Source organism: Amblyraja radiata, chromosome 13 (genome assembly GCF_010909765.2).
Source record: "Amblyraja radiata isolate CabotCenter1 chromosome 13, sAmbRad1.1.pri, whole genome shotgun sequence".
Taxonomy (NCBI): domain Eukaryota; kingdom Metazoa; phylum Chordata; class Chondrichthyes; order Rajiformes; family Rajidae; genus Amblyraja; species Amblyraja radiata.
The window spans coordinates 60,317,008-60,338,821 of record NC_045968.1 but is presented as its reverse complement, the minus strand read 5'-3'; the positions used below and the strand labels follow the sequence as shown (position 1 = coordinate 60,338,821).

The 21,814-nt window shown below is 44.3% G+C and overlaps 1 protein-coding gene across 1 annotated transcript in view; it reads left to right on the top strand.

The window, feature by feature from the left end:
- fam131a (family with sequence similarity 131 member A) overlaps window positions 1-21,814 on the top strand; it is a 93,004-nt gene that overhangs the window by 46,972 nt on the left and 24,218 nt on the right. Inside the window, exons 3-4 of the mRNA XM_033032185.1 lie at window positions 6,837-6,930; window positions 21,328-21,510. Of these exons, the coding sequence (XP_032888076.1) occupies window positions 6,837-6,930; window positions 21,328-21,510 (277 nt within the window). The remainder of the gene's footprint in view (window positions 1-6,836; window positions 6,931-21,327; window positions 21,511-21,814) is intronic.

Here is a 21,814-nt window from a genome sequence, read left to right as displayed (position 1 = left end):
TTTCCATGCTAACGGAATCAAGGGATATGGGGAAAAAGCAGGAACAGGATACATTGTGGATGATCAGCCATGATCATAGAGAATGGCAGTGCAAGCTCGAAGGACCGAATGGCCTACTCCTGCACCTATATTCTATGTTTCTATAATCTTGGTAAATGTAGATGGGTTGGTTTGTAATGCCCCTGTCCCACTTAGGAAACCTCAACGGAAACCTCTGGAGACTATGCGCTAAAGTTTCCGTGCGGTTCCCGGAGGTTGCAGGTGGTTGCCGGAGGTTGCAGGTAGTGGAATCAGGTAGGGAGACTGACAAAAACCTCCAGGAACTGCACGGAAACCTTGGGTGGGGCACAAAGTCTCCAGAGGTTTCCGTTCAGGTTTCCTAAGTGGGACAGGGGATTAGTTTGCAGATTGCTGGGGTGACAGATTGTGAGGAAGGCTGTCAAAGTATACAGTGGAATATAGATCAGCTACAGAAAGGTCAATTTCAGAGTCAATCCCATCGTCGTTACAGTATGTGTGATCTCTGCCTTGTGAAAATGGCAGGTATTCCTGAATCCAATAAGCTATTGGAGCATTCCAGTAATTTCCAGGATGTTATTACTAAAACTAGCATTTGTTTCCCAAGAAAATTGCAGAATTATATAATTTTTGAATTTAATGTCCCCAATTGTGATGATGGGATTCAATAATTCAGAGCTTAAGCTGTCAGAAGTGTTTAGAATAATGTGCTCCACCTCAAGTGATATTTAATTTAACAGAATTTCACCAGGGTAGTTAGTTATGAGATTTGAATAGATTCATCAACAATAAAGAGATGGAACACTGATACACAATGACCAATAACTGCAATATTTACCATAATATGAGCTTCAAAATATGGGAAATGCAATCTTGCCCTAACAGGATATTTATAGCAAATTATATTTTTAACAGCTATGCAACATTACCAAATTCTTGTTGAAATTCTTGATGAAAAAAACCAAATTACCAAATTCTTGATGAAAAATAATAGTAAAATATTTTTTTCAAATCTAATTAATTTATCAAATATCATCTCTGAGAGCCAGGAAGAAGTGAGCAGACTGAATATAAATAGTGGAATATCAGTAATCATTGGTCTTTGGCCGGTGTTTGTGTAGACAATGTTTGGTCGCTCCCTGCATTGGTGAGGGAGCAAATTAAGAATACCCAGTGAAAAGTAATGCCTCAAATCTCATTCAATTTCTATGTTGCCATTAATTGTGAGCAATTTCATTATCAAATACAACATGGGCCCATGCCGAAACAAAGATCTGGAAAAGCAGGTATACTGTAACAGTCTACTGTTAGACTTGACTTGACTTGACTTGACTGTGATCCAAAAGCAAATCACCAGAAGCTGCCAATTTCACATACTGGCAGCATATTTGAGAGTAATTAGACTCGTAGAGTAAAACATCACAGAAACAGGCCCTTCGGCCCAACTCAAGCATGCCAACCAAGATGCCCCATCCAAGTTACTCCCATTTGCTCACATTTGGTCCACATCCCTCTAAACTTTCCTATTCTAGTACTGTAACTGTCCAAATGTATTTAAAATTGCCCTGAGTAGGTGAATAGAGGACCAGAGGAATAGGTTTAAGGTGAAGGAGAAAATATTTAATAGAAATCTAAGGGGTAACTATTTCACACAAAGGGTGGTGGGTGGGTGTATGGAACCGTGGGATGATGGCGCAGTGGTAGAGTTGCTGCCCTGCAGCGCTTGCAGCGCTGGAGACCCTGGTTATATCCCGACTAAGGGTGCTGTCTGTACGGAGTTTGTACGTTTTCCCCATGACCTGCGTGGGTTTTCTCCAAGATCTTCGGTTTCCTCCCACACTCCAAAGACGACAGGTATGTAGGTAAATTGGATTGATAATTGTAAAAATTGTCCCTAGTGTGTGCAGGATAGTGTTAATGTGCGGGGATCGCTGGTTGGCGCATACCCGGTAGGCCAAAGGCCTGTTTCCGCGCTGTATCTCAAAACCTAAACCTATATGAAGAAGTTGCTCCCCCCAGTTCCCTTTTAAAACATTTCCCTTTCACTAAACCTTTGCCCTGCAGTTTCTTATTCCCCTTTCCAGAGGAAAAAAAGACTGCAGGTCAATCTCTTTATCTTTTACCATCTATTTTACTTGTTCATTCAATACAAGGTTTTTTATTGGCATTCCAGTGCTTGCTTGACAATAGCTGATGTGAGTGGCGACAGCATGTATTGATAACCCATAGTATAGTTATCACAGCCAAGCTGCCACCTGCCTCCAACTCTACTTCCAGTCACAAGGTGGCGTTTGCACCTGTGTATAAATTTAAGTATTGTTTTGCAAATTAGTATTAATGAGTACTGAATAAATTACGAGGCTGAACTTCAACAGAGAAGATTTAATGATCCCAAAAGCATAATTGTGCTCAGTTTTATGAACGTTACTAGGACCTTGAGATTTAATTCTGACATCTGACTTTCTCAACAATTCCTGTTCTTGTCTGTGTTGCAGCCTCTGAGTGGTGTGGATAATCCATGAAGTGGTAACATTAATGTAAAATATGACAGTGTGGGTAAGGGCAGCACAGTGGCGCAGCGGTAGAGTTGCTGCGTTACAGCACCAGACACGCAGGTTCAATCCCGACTATGGATGCTGTCTGTACGGAGCTTGTACGTTCTCCCCGTGACCTGGTGGGTTTTCCCTGGGTGCTCTGGTTTCCTCCCACACTCTAAAGACTTACAGGTTTGTAGGTTTACTGGCCGATAAAAATTGTAAATAGTCCCTAGCGTGCAGGATAGTGCTAGTGTACGGGGATCGCTGGTCAGTACACAGGGATCGCTGGTCAGTACGGAATCGGCGGGCCTAAGCGCCTGTTTCCGCGCTGCATCTCGAAACTAAACTAAACTATTCTATACTAAGTGAAGAGCAGTGGATAAGCAAAATGGCCACAGCACTGTTTTACAAGGGCTGCTTGAATTGCTGGCATGATGAAGAGTGTGGAGGAGATAGAGAACTGTAGGTTTTGGGAGATGGATCCGTGTTGTCTGTCTGTGCTATGGAAGTTCATAAGTTATGGGAGCAGAATTAGGCCATTTGGTCCATCAAGTCTACTCCTCTGCACCCTCTCCAATGCCAGCACATCTTTCCTCAGATATGGGTGTGGCCCATAACTGCTCACCATATTCCAAATGCTGCTGACCAGCGCCTTATATAGCCTCAGCATTACATCCCTGCTTTTATATACTAGTCCTCTCGAAATAAATGCTAGCATTGCATTTGTCTTCCTTACTGCTGATTAAACTTACAAATTATCTTTTTGGGGATCCCGCACCAGCACTCCCATGTCCCATTACACCTCCGATTTCTGATTTCTCACCCAATTTAGAAAATAGTCTACGCCTTTATTCCTAATGCCAAAATGCATGACTCCACACTTTGCTACGCTGTATTCCATTTTCCACTTTTTTGCCCACTCTCCCAACCTGTCCAAATCCTATACTTCCTGCCCCTCCAGCTATCTTTGTATCATCTGCAAACTTGGCCACAAAGTCTTCAATTCATCTAAATCAATGATATACAACGAATAACGAGGGCTGTAGCTAACATGTAAAGCTAATTGCTTGGTGAGATTAATTCTTGTGATGAGAAAGTTAAGGCCCTGTCACACTTATGTGTCCTTGGCACGCAAATTACGCGACCTCGTGGTCGTGTTGAGGCGCACGGGCATCGTATGGCCGCGCGGGGCCGGTCCCACTTAGAAGTGCGGAGGGGTATGTAGTTGTGCGCGACATCGCGCGGGGCTCTGAAATTTTTGTAGCGAACGAAATCTTCGCGCGCCAACGGCCTGTCGCGTAACTGACGGCCAAAGTGGGACAGGCCCAAGACCCTGGCGCGACGCAACGTCTCACCTCCAACAGCAGCAGAAGCAGGCAAACGATCGCCGAACTCGGCCTGGGGCTCACTGCCGTTGCGGTCCGGATCCGCCCCCACTTCTACTCCCAGAGCGGGGTCAAGAAAATTGAAGATAAACACAAAATGCAGGAGTAACTCAGCGGGACCGGCGGCATCTCTGGAGAGAAGCAATGTGTGATGTTTCGGGTCAAGACCCTTCTTTCAGACTGAAGAAAAGTCTCGACACGAAACATCATCCATAGCTTCTCTCCAGAGATGCTGCCGGTCCCGCTGAGTTACTCCTGCATTTTGAGACCATCTTCAAATGACGTCACACGCTCCAGACGGCTGTGATGTCGAATGAAGTCGCGCTTGACCTTCGCGGGACCGTCTCACCTCAACGCGACCACGAGGTCACGTAATTAGCTTGCCAAGGACATGTAAGTGGGACAGGCCCTTTAGAAAGTGAAAGAGAATGGATGTGGTAGCCTAGATTACAAATCAACTAATTACTACACTCAGGAAGGCAATGCAAAACGTACGGTTATACATCCAATTAGAGTCAAAATAGGGAAAACATGGTATAAAGGACAATAGAAGACTCTTTATCTACATACATGCAGCTAAAATGGGCAAAAAGCAAAAAAGCTAAACAATGGTACAAATAAAATTGCTGGATACAAAACAAAGCTACTTCAGAAATGTGTTTGCAAACTAACCAAGCTGTGACTACAACATTTTCAAGATCATTTGAGTTTTAGAAGAGGGAGGAGAAATAAGGGGGAGATGGGGTGACCTAACTAGGAGAAAAGCAAATGAGAGGAAGAATCTTAGAACAGAAAATGAAATTGAATTAGTTTAGCTAAAAAATAACAGTGGGCAGAAAATTGTATAAAGGCACCGTATATTATTGGCCATGTAGGGCATAATATGAATTAGAAAATTAAGTTGAATGTAATAAGGTTAATACTATAATCGTGGGGGAGTTTAATCTGTTTACGGACTGGAAAAAGATAAATGAGCGGTAATAGTTTAGAGGATAAATGTAAGGAGATTGGCTGTTCAACATATTGGAATAGATTATTTTAGATCTGGTATTATGTAATGAGGAGGGTAAATTGATGATCTCTTATGTAGTCTTTCAGAAGCAATCTTTTCAACATGTAGAATTTTATATAAAACTTTGGTGATTTAGTTCAATTGAAACCTGGATCTTAAACCTGAACAAAGCAAACTACAAATGCACAAGATAGACACAAAATGCTGGAGTAACTCAGTGGGACAGACAACATCTCTGGAGAGAAGGAATAAGTGATGTTTCTGGCCGAGACCTTTCTTCAGACTAGTCAGGGGAAAGGGAAACAATAGATATTGGGAGTGATGTAGAGCAATATAGAACAAATGAATGAAAAATGTGCAAAAAAGTAATGATGATAAAGGAAACAGGCCATTGTTAGCTGATTGCTAGGTGAGAACAAGAACCTGGTGCGACTCGGTTGGAGGAGGGATGGGGAGAGGGAGGGAATGAGGGGGTTACTTGAAGTTAGAGAAATCAAAATTCATTCCAATGGGTTGTAAGCTACCCAAGCGAAAAATGAGATGCTGTTCCTCCAATTTGCGTTTAGCCTCACTCTGACAATGGAGGAGGCCTAGAACAGAGAGGTCAGCGTGGGAATGGGGAGGGGAGTGTTTGTCAACTGGGACATCACGCAGGTCCAGGCAGACTGAGCGTAGTAGAAATGTTGTATGATGGGTTTATAGCATGAGGAATTAAGCAAAAAATCATTAATAACTATCTGGCTCAATTGAAAAGTAACACGTCCTGTTTGTAGTGCACTATTCAAGTGCAGAACTTGCAAAAAAGTTCAGACAAAAGCTTCTCAATTTTGAAACAGAACTGCGGGAAAAAAAAGTGTGAAATCTCCTGTATCTCTTTATAGCTATTCTGGAGTGCACCAAAAAACCCGGGATAATATTTACTGCGAAAACCTCCTCATCTTTAATTTAGCACATAGCACAGAGATACACAGATAAATGGAAAAACATTGTGTGCACAGTTTCAGACAGACTAGCCCCAATTATTATGATCAACTCTAATATGCAATGTTAGAGAGGGAACTGCATTATATCTTATTTTTTGTTGCTCAGCAGTAATATTCAGGATGAAGGACATTATAACCATATAACAATTACAGCACGGAAACAGGCCATCTCGACCCTTCTAGTCCGTGCCGAACACGTATTCTCCCCTAGTCCCATATACCTGCGCTCAGACCATAACCCTCCATTCCTTTCCCGTCCATATAACTATCCAATTAATTTTTAAATTATAAAAACGAACCTGCCTCCACCACCTTCACTGGAAGCTCATTCCACACAGCCACCACTCTCTGAGTAAAGAAGTTCCCCTCATGTTACCCCTAAACTTCTGTCCCTTAATTCTCAAGTCATGTCCCTTTGTTTGAATCTTCCCTACTCTCAGTGGGAAAAGCTTATCCACGTCAACTCTGTCTATCCCTCTCATCATTTTAAAGACCTCTATCAAGTCCCCCCTTAACCTTCTGCGCTCCAAAGAATAAAGCCCTAACTTGTTCAACCTTTCTCTGTAACTTAGTTGCTGAAACCCAGGCAACATTCTAGTAAATCTCCTCTGTACTCTCTCTATTTTGTTGACATCCTTCCTACAATTAGGCGACCAAAATTGTACACCATACTCCAGAATTGGCCTCACCAATGCCTTGTACAATTTTAACATTACATCCCAACTTCTATACTCAATGCTCTGATTTATAAAGGCCAGCACACCAAAAGCTTTCTTTACCACCCTATCTACATGAGATTCCACTTTCAGGGAACTGTGCACAGTTATTCCCAGATTATGTGTACTTTTATAAATTGCTGGGAATGTTTGATGACCTTTGTACCTGATTTCCATTTTTCCAGGTAAATGTTGAAGACACTATTGAAATGTTACCAAAATCAAGACGTGCGCTTACTATCCAGGAGATTGCTGCACTTGCAAGATCGTCTTTGCATGGTATGTGTGCATTAATCATGAACAGCTTTGCTCATTGTGTTTACATAAACATACTTCAGAATCAGGTGATTGCTGCTAATACTTGAAGAACAAAATTAAAACGCTGGAAGCATTTCGTAGCATTTGCAAAAGAAAAATAACGTGAGGGTTCAAATTGTTGACCTTTCACTACAACTGAGAAATTATAAATTAAAGTTGGAGAGAGAGAGAGAGAGAGAGAGAGAGTGGAGGGCTGCAGAAAATGTTAAGAGAGTGAGAGAGAATAATCGTCAAGAGAGATTAAATTATGTAAATTATGTAACTGATGTTGGCAGAAAGAGGGTGATAAAGGCATGTGAGTAACAGTAACAGCATCTTTTAGGGAGTTCTGCAAATATGATGTAAAGGTAGCAGCACAGTGGTGCAGCGGTAGAGATGCTGCCTATCAGCGCCAGAGACCCAGGTTCGATCCTGAGCACTGGTGCTGTGTGTACTGAGCTTGTACGGTCTCCCTATGACTGCGTGGGTTTTCTCCAGGTACTTCGGTTTCCTTCCACATTTCAAAATTGAGGGAAAAATTGAGTGATGGAGGGAATTGAATACAGATCTGCTTTTACACCATTGGGCAATCTGGGTATTGATGGGTTGTAGAGGTTCCAGATATTCCAGTGTGTCAAATTAGATGCATTTCATCTGTGAAATTGGACATGTGTCCGTCAACAGATAATTCTTAAACCATGAGGCAAAATAGATTTTTTACAAAAACACCCACGATGTGATTGTTTCTGACATTCATTTCAGAAGATCTACTTTTAACGGCCTATTTCTGTGTTCCAGAAAAATAATCTTTACAATATCAAACTCTCAAAGTGCTTCTAGTTTAGATTCAGATTCTTCTGACTTCCATTAACTTCGAGCCACTCACAGTGGACAGGTACATGATAAAGGGAATAACATGAATATCGTTTAGTCCAAGATAAAGCCAGTGAAGTACGATCAAGGGTCTCCAATGAGGTAGATACAGTAGAACTTCTACACAGGACAAGACATCTATACATGAATGACATGCAAAATATGTGATTTGCTCATGTTTTGAAGTGTTTATGTTCATTATAGAACATAGAAAATAGGTGCAGGAGGAGGCCATTTGGCCCTTCGAGCCAGCATCGCCATTCACTGTGATCATGGCTGATCATCCACAATCAATAACCCGCGCCTGCCTTCTCCCCATATCCCTTGATTCCGCTAGCCCCTAGAGCTCTAACTCTAAAGAGATCTAACTCTCTTTTAAATTCATCCAGTGAATTGCCTCTACTGCCCTTCTGTGGCAGAGAATTCCACAATGGGACAGAGATAGAATGTAGTCGGAGACAGGTGGGACTAGCGAGGCTGGGACTAGTGTTGCCCAGTGTACGCAAGTTGGGCCGAAGGGCCCGTTTCCACACTCTACGACTGTGGTGGATTTTTGGAGCTCGCCATTCTTAGAGGATTGTGGAGCCGTAGTCTTTAAATAGCCTTTGCTTTCCCTCTCTCTCCATCCCCTCCCCTTCACAGTTCTCCCACCTGTCTTACTGTCTCAGACTAAATACTATATCTGTCCCGCCCACTCCCCTGACATCAGTCTGAAGAAGGGTCTCGACCCGAAACGTCACCCATTCCTTCTCCGCAGAGATGCTGCCTGTCCCGCTGAGTTACTCCAACTTTTTGTGTCGACCTTTGTCTTTAAGACAGAGATCAATAAATGTCATGCACTGAGGATCAAGGAATATGGGGTCAGCATAAGAAAGTGGGGCATGAAGATAAAATTTCAGCCTTTGAGAAGTTGGACCCCATCTAAACCTTTCACATTGTGATTTTCCCAGTCTATATTTGGAAAGTTAAAATCCCCTGCTACAACAACCTTATTTGACTTGAAGATAGGCTGGAGGAACTCAACAGGACAGGCAGCATCTCAGGAGAGAAGGAATGGGTGACGTTTCGGGTCGAGACCCTTCTTCAGTCTGCAGACCTGCAGCTGTCTGCAATCTCCTGGCATATTTGTTCTTAAATTTAGATTAGATTAGATTAGATCCTTTATTTGTCATTCAGACCTTTCGGTCTGAACGTAATGTCGTTGCCTGCAGACATACATATAATAATAAACAACAAAACACACAATAAACACAAATTAACATCCACCACAGTGAGTTCACCAGGCACCTCCTCACTGTGATGGAGGCAAAAGTCTTAAAGTTACTGTCTCTTCCCTCCTCTTCTCCCTCTGCGCTGAGGCGATATGCTGTTACCCCACCGGGCGATGGTAGTCAGTCCCGCGGCTCAACCGAGCTCCGCGAACGGGCCGGTTCAAGCTCCGCGGCCCGGGGTGGTCGAAGCTGCCGCCCTCCAGTCCAGCGGAAGCAGCTGTTGCCGTGGGAGCTCCGGAAAACAGGCACCAGCCTGTGACCTGCGAGCTCCCGACGATGTCGTCCACTGGCCCGCGGCAGAGCCCAGGATTCAGGTCGCCGCCGCCAGAACGCCGCCTCAGCCACCGGAGCACCGTCTCCGCCCCGCGCCGGGCCGCCCTCACGGGAGCACCGTCTCAGTCCCGAGTCTTCTAATTCCGATTGACTATTCGGGGGTTTGTCGAACACCCCAGACAAGGTGATCATCCCTTTCTTGTTCCTCAGCTCCACCCATATAGCCTCACTAGACGAATCAACCATAATGTCAACTCTGACTTCTGTCGTGACATCCTCCTTAACCAACAATGCAACCCCCCCTCCTCTTTTTCTCACACCCCTGTCTCTCCTGGATCTCCTGTACCCTGGAACATTGAGCTGCCAGTCCTGTCCCCTCCCTTAACCAGGTTCCAGTCGTGGCTACAACGTCCCAGTCGCTCGTACCTATCCATGCCCTAAGCTCATCTGCTTTACCCGTCAGGCCCCTTGCACTAAAATACATGCAGTTTAAACCAACCCTCCTTCCTCGCTCTCTGCCTTTCACCTGCTTGTTTTGTCCTCCAACCTTACTTTCAACGTCCTCCATACCAGCTTCTAAACTCTAACCTGCCCCTGTTCTGTATGAGATCCCACCCCCCTGGCAATCTAGTTTAAACCCACCCGTGTAGTGTCAGTGAACCTGCCTGCCAGGATGTTGGTCCCCCTCCAGTTGAGGTGCAACCCATCCCTTTTGTACAGGTCACCCCTGCCCCAGAAATCTAAATCCCAGCCTGCCTCCTCAGCCAAGAATCACGAGTGTTTTATTGTCATGTGTCCCAGATAGAACAATGACATTCTTACTTGCTGCACCCCACAGAATATGTCAACATAGTACACTGTAATAGCCACACATTCATCTCCCCAATCTTTCTGTTCTTGCCTTCACTAGCACGAGGTACTGCAAGCAAACCAGAGATAGCTGTAATTACCCTGGAGATTCTGCTTTTCAGCCTTTTAGCTAATTCCCTATATAAATTGCAGAACCTCCTTCCTCTTTATATCATTTGTGCCAACATGCACAACAACCTCCAGCTGCTCCCCCCCCCTTTGAGGATGTCGTGCAGCCGCTGCGATATGTCCTGGACCCTGGCACCAGGGAGGCAACACATTATCCTGGAGTCTCGCCCGCTGCCGAAGAATCTCCTGTCCACACCCCTAACTATCGAGTCATCCACCACTATTCCACTGTGGCTCTGCCTGACGTCACCCTTCCCTGTTGAAGCCTCAGCATAAGGGTTGGAGTTACAGCCCTGGATGCTACTCAAAGTTTCATCCACCCCGACAGCTCCTAAGAGGGTGTTCCTGTTTTGAAGAGGTGCAGTCACTGGGATTACCTGCACTCCACGTTTAATTCCCTTCCTCCTCGTCACCCACCTTCTTTCTTCCTGTATCCTCGATGTGACGACTGTAGATCCTGTCCAGGAAGCTCTCATTTTCCCGGATGGCCCAGAGGTCATCCAGCTGCTGCTCCAGTTCCCTAGCATGGCCCTTCAGGTGCTGCACCTGTTCACAATGTGTCCCTGACTTCCCACATCCTGCAAGAGACACACTGCAACAACTTGCCTGTCATTACTACTGTAGCCAAATTACTAATTAAATAACAAGACACACTCAGAGTTGATTGAAACATATTCCCCTCACTGCTGCTGATAGCCTCCTTGCCAAAGACTATGAGCCAAAGACTACCACTTCCCCTCCACGCAGCCGCTCCCCAACATGGCCGCTCCCCAACATGGCCGCTCCCCAACATGGCCGCTCCCCAACATGGCCGCTCCCCAACATGGCCGCTCCCCAACATGGCCGCTCCCCAACATGGCCGCTTCACTACCTCTGCCTCATCCTTATTTGCTGCTCAATTTACCAGTTTTATGTTGCAAGCATTCCAATGCTTTCCTTTAAATTGCCCTTATTACCAGTAGTAGGCCCCCTTTGGTCATGACTGACCATGCATCCTAGTTTGCAGGTGATGTGTGGTCGGATGCAAGCCTGGGCGATATCATATGGAGGACAGGCTGTTACCCATGCAGCACGTCCCCCCTCTCCACGTCACTGATCGATCCAAAGGAACAGCAGGGCCGTTACAGTTTGGCACCAGCGCCGTCGCAGGAGCTGCCAGAGCGAGGTTGTAGACAACGACGAACTGCCTTAGGGGCTCCGACTCCGGATTTTCTTTAGGTTTACTCCTGGAGCCTTTTCCATGACTGGATATGGCCACAAGGCAGTGGAGGTTTTAAATCAGAGTTTTCCCTCTCCTAGATGGACTGCCTTCCCAGGCTGACGAGCCCCATCTGCCCGAGATTCGTGGGGGCGGGAGCGTCTACCTTCCCGTGCAGGTCTATAGCACCTGCCCACTGCCCAAATTACCTATAATTAGTTGTGCCTCTCATCTTGTCTGCCTTCTGATGACCCTTCCAACAGCTCAGTTTAAACTCACTTCACTTTTTATACTCTGGATGAGTGGATGAAGAAACTTCTGTAAACTCCAGGAGATTATAGGCCGATAAACCTCATATCAGCTCTGGAAGTTGTTGGAGAGGATCCCAAGGAAACATATTTATTCACACTTGGAAGAGAAGGAGCTAATTAGGGTTGGCTTAGTGTTGGCTAATCATGTCTTACAAATTAGAGCGAGTTTTTTGAGGACGCGATAGAGATGATTGAGTTTCTTAGTTTAGTTTATTGTCACGTGTACCGAGGTACAGTGAAAAGCTTTTGTTGCGTGCTATCCAGTCAGTGGAAAGACAATACATGATTACAATCGAGCTATTTACAGTGTGTAGATACATGATAAGGGAATAACGTTTAATAGAAACATAGAAACGTAGAAAATAGGTGCAGGAGGAGGCCATTCGGCCCTTAGAGCCTGCACCGCCATTCATTGTGATCATGGCTGATCATCTACAATCAGTAACCCATGCCTGCCTTCATCCCATATCCCTTGATTCCGCTAGCCCCTAGAGCTCTATCTAACTCTCTTTTAAATTCATACAGTGAATTGGCCTCCACTGCCCTCTGTGGCAGAGAATTTCAAAATTACAAAGTGCTGGAGGAACTCAGCGGTCCAGGCAGCATCTGTGATGTTTCAGGTTGGGATTCTTAGATTAGTTTAGTTTAGTTTAGTTTAGTCCAGAGATTCAGCACAGAAGCAGGCCCTTTGACCCACCGAATCCATACTGGCCAGTGATCCCCGCTCGCCAACAATACCCTGCACACACTAGGGACAATTTTATTCTCATACCAAGCCAATCAACCTGCAAACCTGTACATCCTTGGAGTATGGGAGGAAACCGAAGTTCCCGGAGAAAACGCAAAGTAAAGCCAGCAAAGTCCGATCAAGGATAGTCTGAGGGCCATCCATGAGGTAGATAGTAGTTCAGAACTGCTCTCTAGTTGTGCTAGGATGGTTCAGTTGCCTGATAACAGCCGGGAAGAAGTGTGTTGGTGAGGGTAGGGCAGTGGTTGTTGTCTACATGAATTTTAGCTGGGCATTTGACATTCCCAATCTAGACAATTAAGATGGATTGGACACATGATAACTTGGCGGTTTGGAGTCGGAACTGGTGTACTCGGATAGTTTAGTGGTGGATGGGTGTAATTGTGCCTGGAGATCTGTGACAGGTGGTGTGCTGTGTGGATCTGTGCTGGGACCTCAGTTATTGGTGATATCTGTAAATGACAGGTGAAAATATGGGTGAGGTGGTCTGTAAGTTTCCAGGCAAGGAAAGGAACTGCAGGTACTGACTTACACGAAAGATAGACACAAAATGCTGGAGTAACTCAGCGGGACAGGCGGCATCTCTGGAGAGAAGGAATGGGTGACGTGATACCTTCTTCAGACTTGGCAAATTTCCTGAATGAAATGACAAAACCAAAAGCTAATTGCATTTCACTCAAGCTTGAGATAGGGGATGATAGGGGGAGCAATCTACTTCCAATTAGACTGTGCTGAAAAGTGTCAAACTATTGAATTTCAAAACACAAATCTTTTAAACCCAAGGGATTGTCCCAGTGGTTGAATGAAATATTCAGGTTAGCATATAATCATTAATTAAATCGATTCTTGTTCGAATATTTTCAAAAATTTGTTCCGTATACACACAAAGAGAGTAGGTTTATTTGTATAGCTAAGTTTATTGTAAAAAATCCTCTTTCTTGCAGTCATAGGTAGTCTATCTAGTAGTGAATTAATTGGATAGTGTTCATTCATTATCAGAAAGTGGGATGTGATGTACAATTGTACTGTTATATCAAATACATTTCCTTTCCCTTGCCCATCTTTCATCTCTAGTTTAATTTAGAGATACAGCGCGGAAACAGGCCCTTCGGCCCACCGAGTCTGCACCGACCAGGATCCCCGCACATTTACACTATCCTACACACACGAGGGACGATTTCACCGAAAACAAGTATACAAACCCAAGTCAATTAACCTACAAATGTGTACCTCTTTGGAGTGTGGGAGGAAACCGAAGATCTTGGAGAAAACCCACGCGGTTACGGGGAGAACGTACAAACTCCTTACAGACAGCACCAATAGTCGGGGATTGAACCTGGGTCTCCGGCGCTGCAAGCGCTGTAAAGGGCCTGTCCCACTTTCACGACCTAATTCGCGACCTTTGCCGAGTTTGCCCTTGACTCATACTCGCAGCATGGTTGTCACGGGGTTGTAGGAGGCCGTAGGTAGGTTGTAGCAGGCCGTGATGATGGTCGTAGGTACGTGTGGCATCAAGTAGGTCGGGCGTTTTTCTAGCCTGATGAAAAATGTCCACGAGTAAAAGGTTGTGAATTAGGTCATGAAAGTGGGACAGGCCCTTAAGGCAGCAACTCTACCGCTGCACCACCGTGCTGCCCCAAACCTCCACTATAGCTCTAGCTAGAGCTCCATCTCTAGCTTTTTCACACAGAGAATTGTGAGTCTGTGGAATTCTCTGCCTCAGAGGGTGGTGGATGCTGGTTCTCTGGATGCTTTCAAGAGCTCTTAGGGATAGCAGAGTTACGGGATATGGAGAGAAGGAAGGAACAGGGTACTGATTGTGGATGATCAGCCATGATCGAAGTGCCGAATGGCCTACTCCTGCACTACTTCAATTTGAAGAAGGGTCTCAACCCGAAACATCACCTATTCCTTCGCTCCATAGATGCAGCCTCACCCATTGAGTTTCTCCAGCATTTTTGTCTACCTTCGATTTTTCCAGCACCTGCAGTTCTTTCTTAAACATTCTATACATAGAAACATAGAAACATAGAAAATAGGTGCAGGAGTAGGCCATTCGGCCCTTCGAGCCTGCACCACCATTCAATATGATCATGGCTGATCATCCAACTCAGTATCCTGTACCTGCCTTTTCTCCATACCCCCTGATCCCTTTAGCCACAAGGGCCACATCTAAATTCATCTTAAATATAGTTAATGAACTGGCCTCAACTACCTTCTGTGGCAGAGAATTCCAGAGATTCACCACCCTCTGTGTGAAAAATGTTTTCCTCATCTCGGTCCTAAAAGATTTCCCCCTTATCCTTAAACTGTGACCCCTTGTTCTGGACTTCCCCAACATCGGGAACAATCTTCCTGCATCTAGCCTGCCCAACCCCTTAAGAATTTTGTAAGTTTCTATAAGATCCCCCCTCAATCTTCTAAATTCTAGCGAATACAAGCCGTATCTATCCAGTCTTTCTTCATATGAAAGTCCTGACATCCCAGGAATCAGTCTGGTGAACCTTCTCTGTACTCCCTCTATGGCAAGAATGTGTATGTGTTACATGCTCAGTGGCAAGTTTGTTTTTTGATCTGTTTATTCTATTTTTCTATCCCTTTTGGGAAATATATTGCTATAATCAATTAGCTTTGGCCAATATTTTGTGATTTAAATGAATGTGAATGATGGCATCTATCTATCTATCTATCTATCTATCTATCTATCTATCTATCTATCTATCTATCTATCTATCTATCTATCTATCTATCTATCTATCTATCTCCTTTTTGGTCTCCTAATCTGAGGAAAGACATTCTTGCCAAAGACATTCTTGCCATTCTTGCACAGAGAAGGTTTACCAGACTGATTCCTGGGATGTCAGGACTTTCATATGAAGAAAGACTGGATAGACTCGGTTTGTACTCGCTAGAATTTAGAAGATTGAGGGGGGATCTTATAGAAACTTACAAAATTCTTAAGGGGTTGGACAGGCTAGATGCAGGAAGATTGTTCCCGATGTTGGGGAAGTCCAGAAAAAGGGGTCACAGTTTAAGGATAAGGGGGAAATCTTTTAGGACCGAGATGAGGAAAACATTTTTCACACAGAGAGTGGTGAATCTCTGGAATTCTCTGCCACAGAAGGTAGTTGAGGCCAGTTCATTGGCTATATTTAAGAGGGAGTTAGATGTGGCCCTTGTGGCTAAAAGGATCAGGGGGTATGGAGAGAAGGCAGGTACAGGATACTGAGTTGGATGATCAGCCATGATCATATTGAATGGCGGTGCTGGCTCGAAGGGCCGAATGGCCTACTCCTGCACCTATTTTCTATGTTTCTATCTATCTATCTATCTATCTATCTATCTATCTATCTATCTATCTATCTATCTATCTATCTATCTATCTATCTATCTATCTATCTATCTATCTATCTATCGTTTTTTTTTAATGTTTATTTTATTAGAAGCAATTGTACAAGACTAAAGCAATTGGCATAACAATTATACAATTTTCGTACAGCTTCATTTTTAACATTTTATAAACTGATACATGAATCAGGAAAAAAAAAGTAAATAGGGAAGAATGAAGAAAAATAAGAAAGATACAAAAAAGAGAGGAGAAAAGACACCTGAACTGCCAAAGAAGTGAGAGAAGAAAAAAAAGAGAAAAGAAAAAAAACCGGAGAGATGTCCCACTATCCTTCCCTTCCTCCTAACCCATCTCCCCCCCCCCCCCCCCCCCCCACCCGGTTCAGTTTTAAATTTGTGGGGAGAAGGTAGGAGAATGGGGTTAGGAGGGAGAGATAGATTAGCCATGATTGAATGGCGGAGTAGACTTGATGGGCCGAATGGCCTAATTCTACTCCTATCACTTATGACCTCATGAGCTTATGACCAGCCGTGATTGAATGGTGGAATAGACTTGATGGGCCGAATAGCCTAATTCTACTCGTATAACTTATGAATTTATGAACTTTGATGGTACTAGACAGGAACTCGCTTAGGTTGTTTGGACTAAGTTGTTTGTCGGGAAAGGAATGCCTGGCAAGTGGGATGTTTTTTAAAGTGTGGTGACAGGAGTTTAGGGCATGCATGTTCCTGTTATAGTGAAGGGTAAAGCAGGTGGGAGTAAAGAAGTTTGGACGATGACAGAAATTGAGGTTCTTGAGGGAAGTCAGTGCCATCAAACACTCATCATATGTTAACCCACTCATTCCTGGGATCATTCTTGTGAACATCCTTATGGAGGTGGATAAATCTGTCGGATCAGACATATCCAAGGACACTGTGGGAAGCTAGAGAAGAAACTGCAGGTGTCCTGGGGGAGATAGACACAGAATGCTGGAGTAACTCAGCGGAACAGGCAGCATCTCTGGAGAGAAGGAATGGGATATCTCCTGGCAGAGATATACGAGTCATTGGTAGGTACGAGTGAGGTGCCGGAAGACAGGAGGGTGGCTAATGTTGTTCTTCTATTTAAGAAGGGCTGCAATGAAAAGCCTGGTAACTATAGATCCGTGAGCCCTAATATCTGTGGCAGGCAAGTTACTGGAATGTATTCTGAGGGGTAAGATATACATGCACTTGGATAGACCGTGGCTGATTCAGCATGGTTTTGTATGTGGGAGATCATGTCTCACAGATATGATTGAGTTTTTTGAGGAGGTAACTAAAATGTTGATGAGAGCAAAGCCGTAGACATTGTCTATATGAACTTCAGCAAGGAATTTGATTAGATGCCATGTGTTAGGCTGTGTTGGAGGTTACATTGCATGGGAGTAGACAATCAGCAGGGGAGCGCCTCAAGGCTACGTGCTCAGCCCCCTGCTAAACTCATTTTATACTCATGACTGTGTGGCCAGACATAGAGCGAACTCCATCATCAAGTTCGCCGATGACACCACTGTTATGGGACGAATCACAGATGGTGATGAGTCGGAGTGTAGAAGTGTGATCGACCGATTGACCAAATGGTGCCAGCACAACAACCTGGCTCTCAATATCAGCAAAACCAAGGAACTGATTGTGGACTTTGGAAAGGGTAGGATAGGGACCCACAATCCCGTTTATATCAATGGGACGATGGTGGAAAGGGTCAAAAACTTCAAATTCCTTGGCGTGCATATTTCAGAAGATCTTTCCTGGTCCCAGCATACTGATGCAATTATAAAGAAGGCACATCAGCGCCTCTACTTCCTGAGAAGATTACGGATAGTCGATATGTCAAGGAGGACTTCCTCGAACATCTACAGGTGCACAGTAGAGAGCATGCTGACCGGTTGCATCATGGTTTGGTTCGGCAACTTGAAAGTCCGGGAGCGGAAAAGACTGCAAAAAGTTGTGAACACTGCCCAGTCCATCATCGGCTCTGACCTCCCCACCATCGAAGGGATCTATCGCAGTCGCTGCCTTAAAAAGGCTGGCAGCATCATCAAAGACTCATACCATCCTGGCCACATTCTCATCTCACTGTTGCCATCGGGAAGAAGGTACAGGAGCCTAAAATCTGTACTTCCAGGTTGAGGAACAGCTTCTTCCCCACAGCCATCAGGCTATTAAACACAATATCAAATAAGTTCTGAACTATAAAAGTATTATTATTATTGCATTATTGTTTATCTATTGTGCATATATGGTCTATAGACACACTGAACTTGTATCTTCAGTTTTGTATTATGTTTACATATTCTGTTGTGCTGCAGCAAGTAAGAATTTCATTGTCCTATCTGGGACACATGACAATAAAACTCTCTTGACTCTTGGGATCCAGAGAGAGTTGGCTGGCTGGATAGAGAACTGGCTTCATGGAAGGAAGCAGAGGGTGATGGTGGAGGGTTGTTTTTCAGACTGGTGGCCTGTGACTAGTGAGGTGCCTGAAGGATCAGTGCTGGGCCCATTGCTGTTTGTGGTTTATATCAACAATTTGGATGAGAATGTACTGGGGCAGGATTATCAAATTACAGATTACACTATAGTTGGTGGCTTCGTAGATGCTGAAGAAGTTTGTCAAAAATTGCAGCAGAGTCTTGATCAGTTGGGCAGATGGGCTGAGGAATAGTTAATAGAGTTTAAGACAAACAAGTGTGAAGGGTAGCATTTTGTGAACTCTAACCAGGGCAGGACCTTCACAGTGAAGAGCAGGGCTCTGGGGAATGTTGTAGAGCAAGGAGATCTAGGAATGCAGGTACATCCTTTCCTGAAAGTGGTGTCACAGGATGTAGAAGCAAGCTTTCGGCACATTGGCCTTCATCAGTCTGAATACTGAGTATAGAGGTTGTGAGGTCATGTTGCAGTTGTACAAGACATTGGTGAGGCCACATCTGGAGTATTCTGTTCAACTTCGGTCACCCTGTTAGAGGAAAGATGTTTAAAGCTGGAAAGGGTACAGAGAAAATTCGAGGATATTGCCAGGACTCAAATGCCTGAGCTATAGGGAAAGGTTGAGCAGGCTAGGACTTTATTCCTTGGAGTGTAGGAGGATGAGAAGTAATCTTATAGAGGTGTATAAGATCAGTAAGAGGTGTATAAGAGGCCAGGTTCCTGGATGGATTTAAGAGATATTTAGATAGAGCTCTAGGGGCTAGTGGAGTCAAGGGATATGGGGAGAAGGCAGGCACGGGTTATTGATAGGGGACGATCAGCAATGATCACAATGAATGGCGATACTGGCTCGAAGGGCCGAATGGCCTCCTCCTGCACCTATTTTTTGTTTCTATGTTTCTATGGGTCAGACAGCATCTTTGGAGAAAAGGAATAGGTGACATCTCTGGCTAAAAAGCATCACCTATTCCTTTTCTTCAGAGATGCTGTCTGTCCCGTTGAGTTACTCCAGCTTCTTGTATCTATCTTCGGTTTAAACCAGCCTCTGCAGTTCCTTCCTACACATGCTCTGTAGTATTTCTTGTGTGGCACCTTATGAAAACCCATCCGCAAGGCCCGATACCCACAACAATTGGTTCACCCCTTTCAATTTGGCTTGTCATCCTCAAAATGGCTGACAGTTGTGAAACATGGTTTCCCTCTCATATATCTACCTTCATTCTGCCTGATACTATTATTGTTTCTGCCTTCCCATCATTTCCTTAATAGGTGATGTGATTAGATTCATGGTGGGGTCTCATTAACTATATTTTACCATGTTCCCACCCCACTTTTATTTATTCCTCACCTGCTGTCATCTGCCCTTCTGTACCACACCTCTCCCATGTTGTCCCATATCTACAGCGGCTGGCGGAGATGGTACCCACCAGCTGTGGGCATGCAAGTGGACGTTTAATAATTTTCTTGGGAGAAAACCAAAAGTGTAATTTCCTAAAATGAGGATGTCCCAATATTTAAAAAAATGGTTTTGAACGGTGACACCTGTTTTGTATGGGTGGCACGGTGGCGCAGCGGTAGAGCTACTGCCTCACAGCACCGGAGACCCGGGTTCGATCCTGACTATGGCTGCTGTCCCTATGGAGTTTGTACGTTCTCCCCGTGACCTGCGTGGGTTTTCGCCGAGATCTTCCGTTTCCTCCCCCACTCCAAAGACGTACAGGTTTGCAGGTTCATTGGCTTGGTGTAAATGTAAAATTGTCCCTAGTGTGAGTAGGGTGGTGTTAATGTGTGGGGATTGCTGGTCGGTGTGGACTTAGTGGGACAAAGGGCCTGTTTCCGCACAGTTTCTCTAAACTAAACTAAAAGTCAACCTGATCTGGCATCAGGACAGAATGTAGCAATCGTTTAATGCACCAGAAAGGGGTGAGGTCCAATTTTTAGTCAACCGTTTCTAAACAAGGCCAAAGAAACTTACAAGATATACACAAAATGTTATATTAATTATAAATTCGTTTGGCTTTGATTCTCCTAAATATCTGGAGGTCCTACTGCAGTTGTACTGGGCCCTGGTGAGACCGCACCTGGAGTATTGTGTGCAATTTTGGTCCCCTAATTTGAGGAAGAACATTCTTGCTATTGAGGGAGTGCAGCGTAGGTTCACAAGGTTAATTCCCGGGATGGCAGGACTGTAATATGATTAAGAATGGGTCGACTGGGCTTGTATTCACTGGAATTTAGAACGATGAGAGGTTATCTTATAGAAACATATAACATTCTTAAAGGATTGGACAGGCTAGACGCAGGAAAAATGTCCCCGATGTTGGAGGAGTCCATAACCAGGGGTTACAGTTTAAAAATAAAGAATAGGCCATTTTGGACTGAGATCAGGAAAAACATTTTCACCCAGAGAGTTGTGAATCTGTAATTCTCTGCCACAGAAGGCAGACTGGATGTTTTCAAGAGAGAGTTAGATTTAGCTCTCGGGGCTAACGGAATCGAGGGATATGGCGAAAAAGCAGGAATGGGGTACTGATTTTAGATGATCAACCATGGTCATATTGAATGGCGTTGCTGGCTCGAAGGGTCGAATGGCCTACTCCTGTACTTATTTTTTTCTACCTCAGGATGAATACAGTATCACTGCATGTTGAACACTGTTATTGATTAGTGTATTAACTGACAATTCCTACTATGACCTAAGCGAAGGGGAACAGGAAGCAAAATTGGATAGTTATATGGACGGGAAAGGAATGGAGGGTTATGGTCTGAACGCAGGTGTATGGGACTAGGGGAGAATACGTGTTCGGCACGGACTAGAAGGGTCGAGATGGCCTGTTTCCGTGCTGTAATTGTTATATGGTTATATGGCTAATGGTCTTCAGGTGTGTTTTCTTCTAAACGGGTTTCTTATCTTTTTATCTTGTCTAGGTTTTTCCCAGGTGGTGAAAGACCATGTAACCAAACCTACAGCCATGGCTCAGGGCCGCGTTGCTCACCTCATTGAGTGGAAAGGTTGGTGCAAGCCAATAGATTCACCAATGACTCTCGAGATTGATTTCAATTCCTACTCTGACCTGAGCGAAGGGGAACAGGAAGCAAGATTTGCAGCAGGTAAATGCCGTCCTCAATTGAAAATCTCATTCAATGCACTAAATCTACTTGGCCTTTTGTGATAAAAATTATATATAATATAATCATTATATATAATGATAATTATAGTGTCAACTTGGGTGGAACACCCAAAACACAAAATTATCTGCATTATTCGAACAAGTTCGGTTTCCTCCGGGGGCGCTGCTCTGGCAGCAGCCATGTCAGCAGCGCGTCAGTTTTTTCAACTTTTTTATTTTTTTAGTATGTTTTAAAGTATGTATTTAATGTTCCTTTGTGTGTTTTGTGTGGGGGTGGTGTGGGG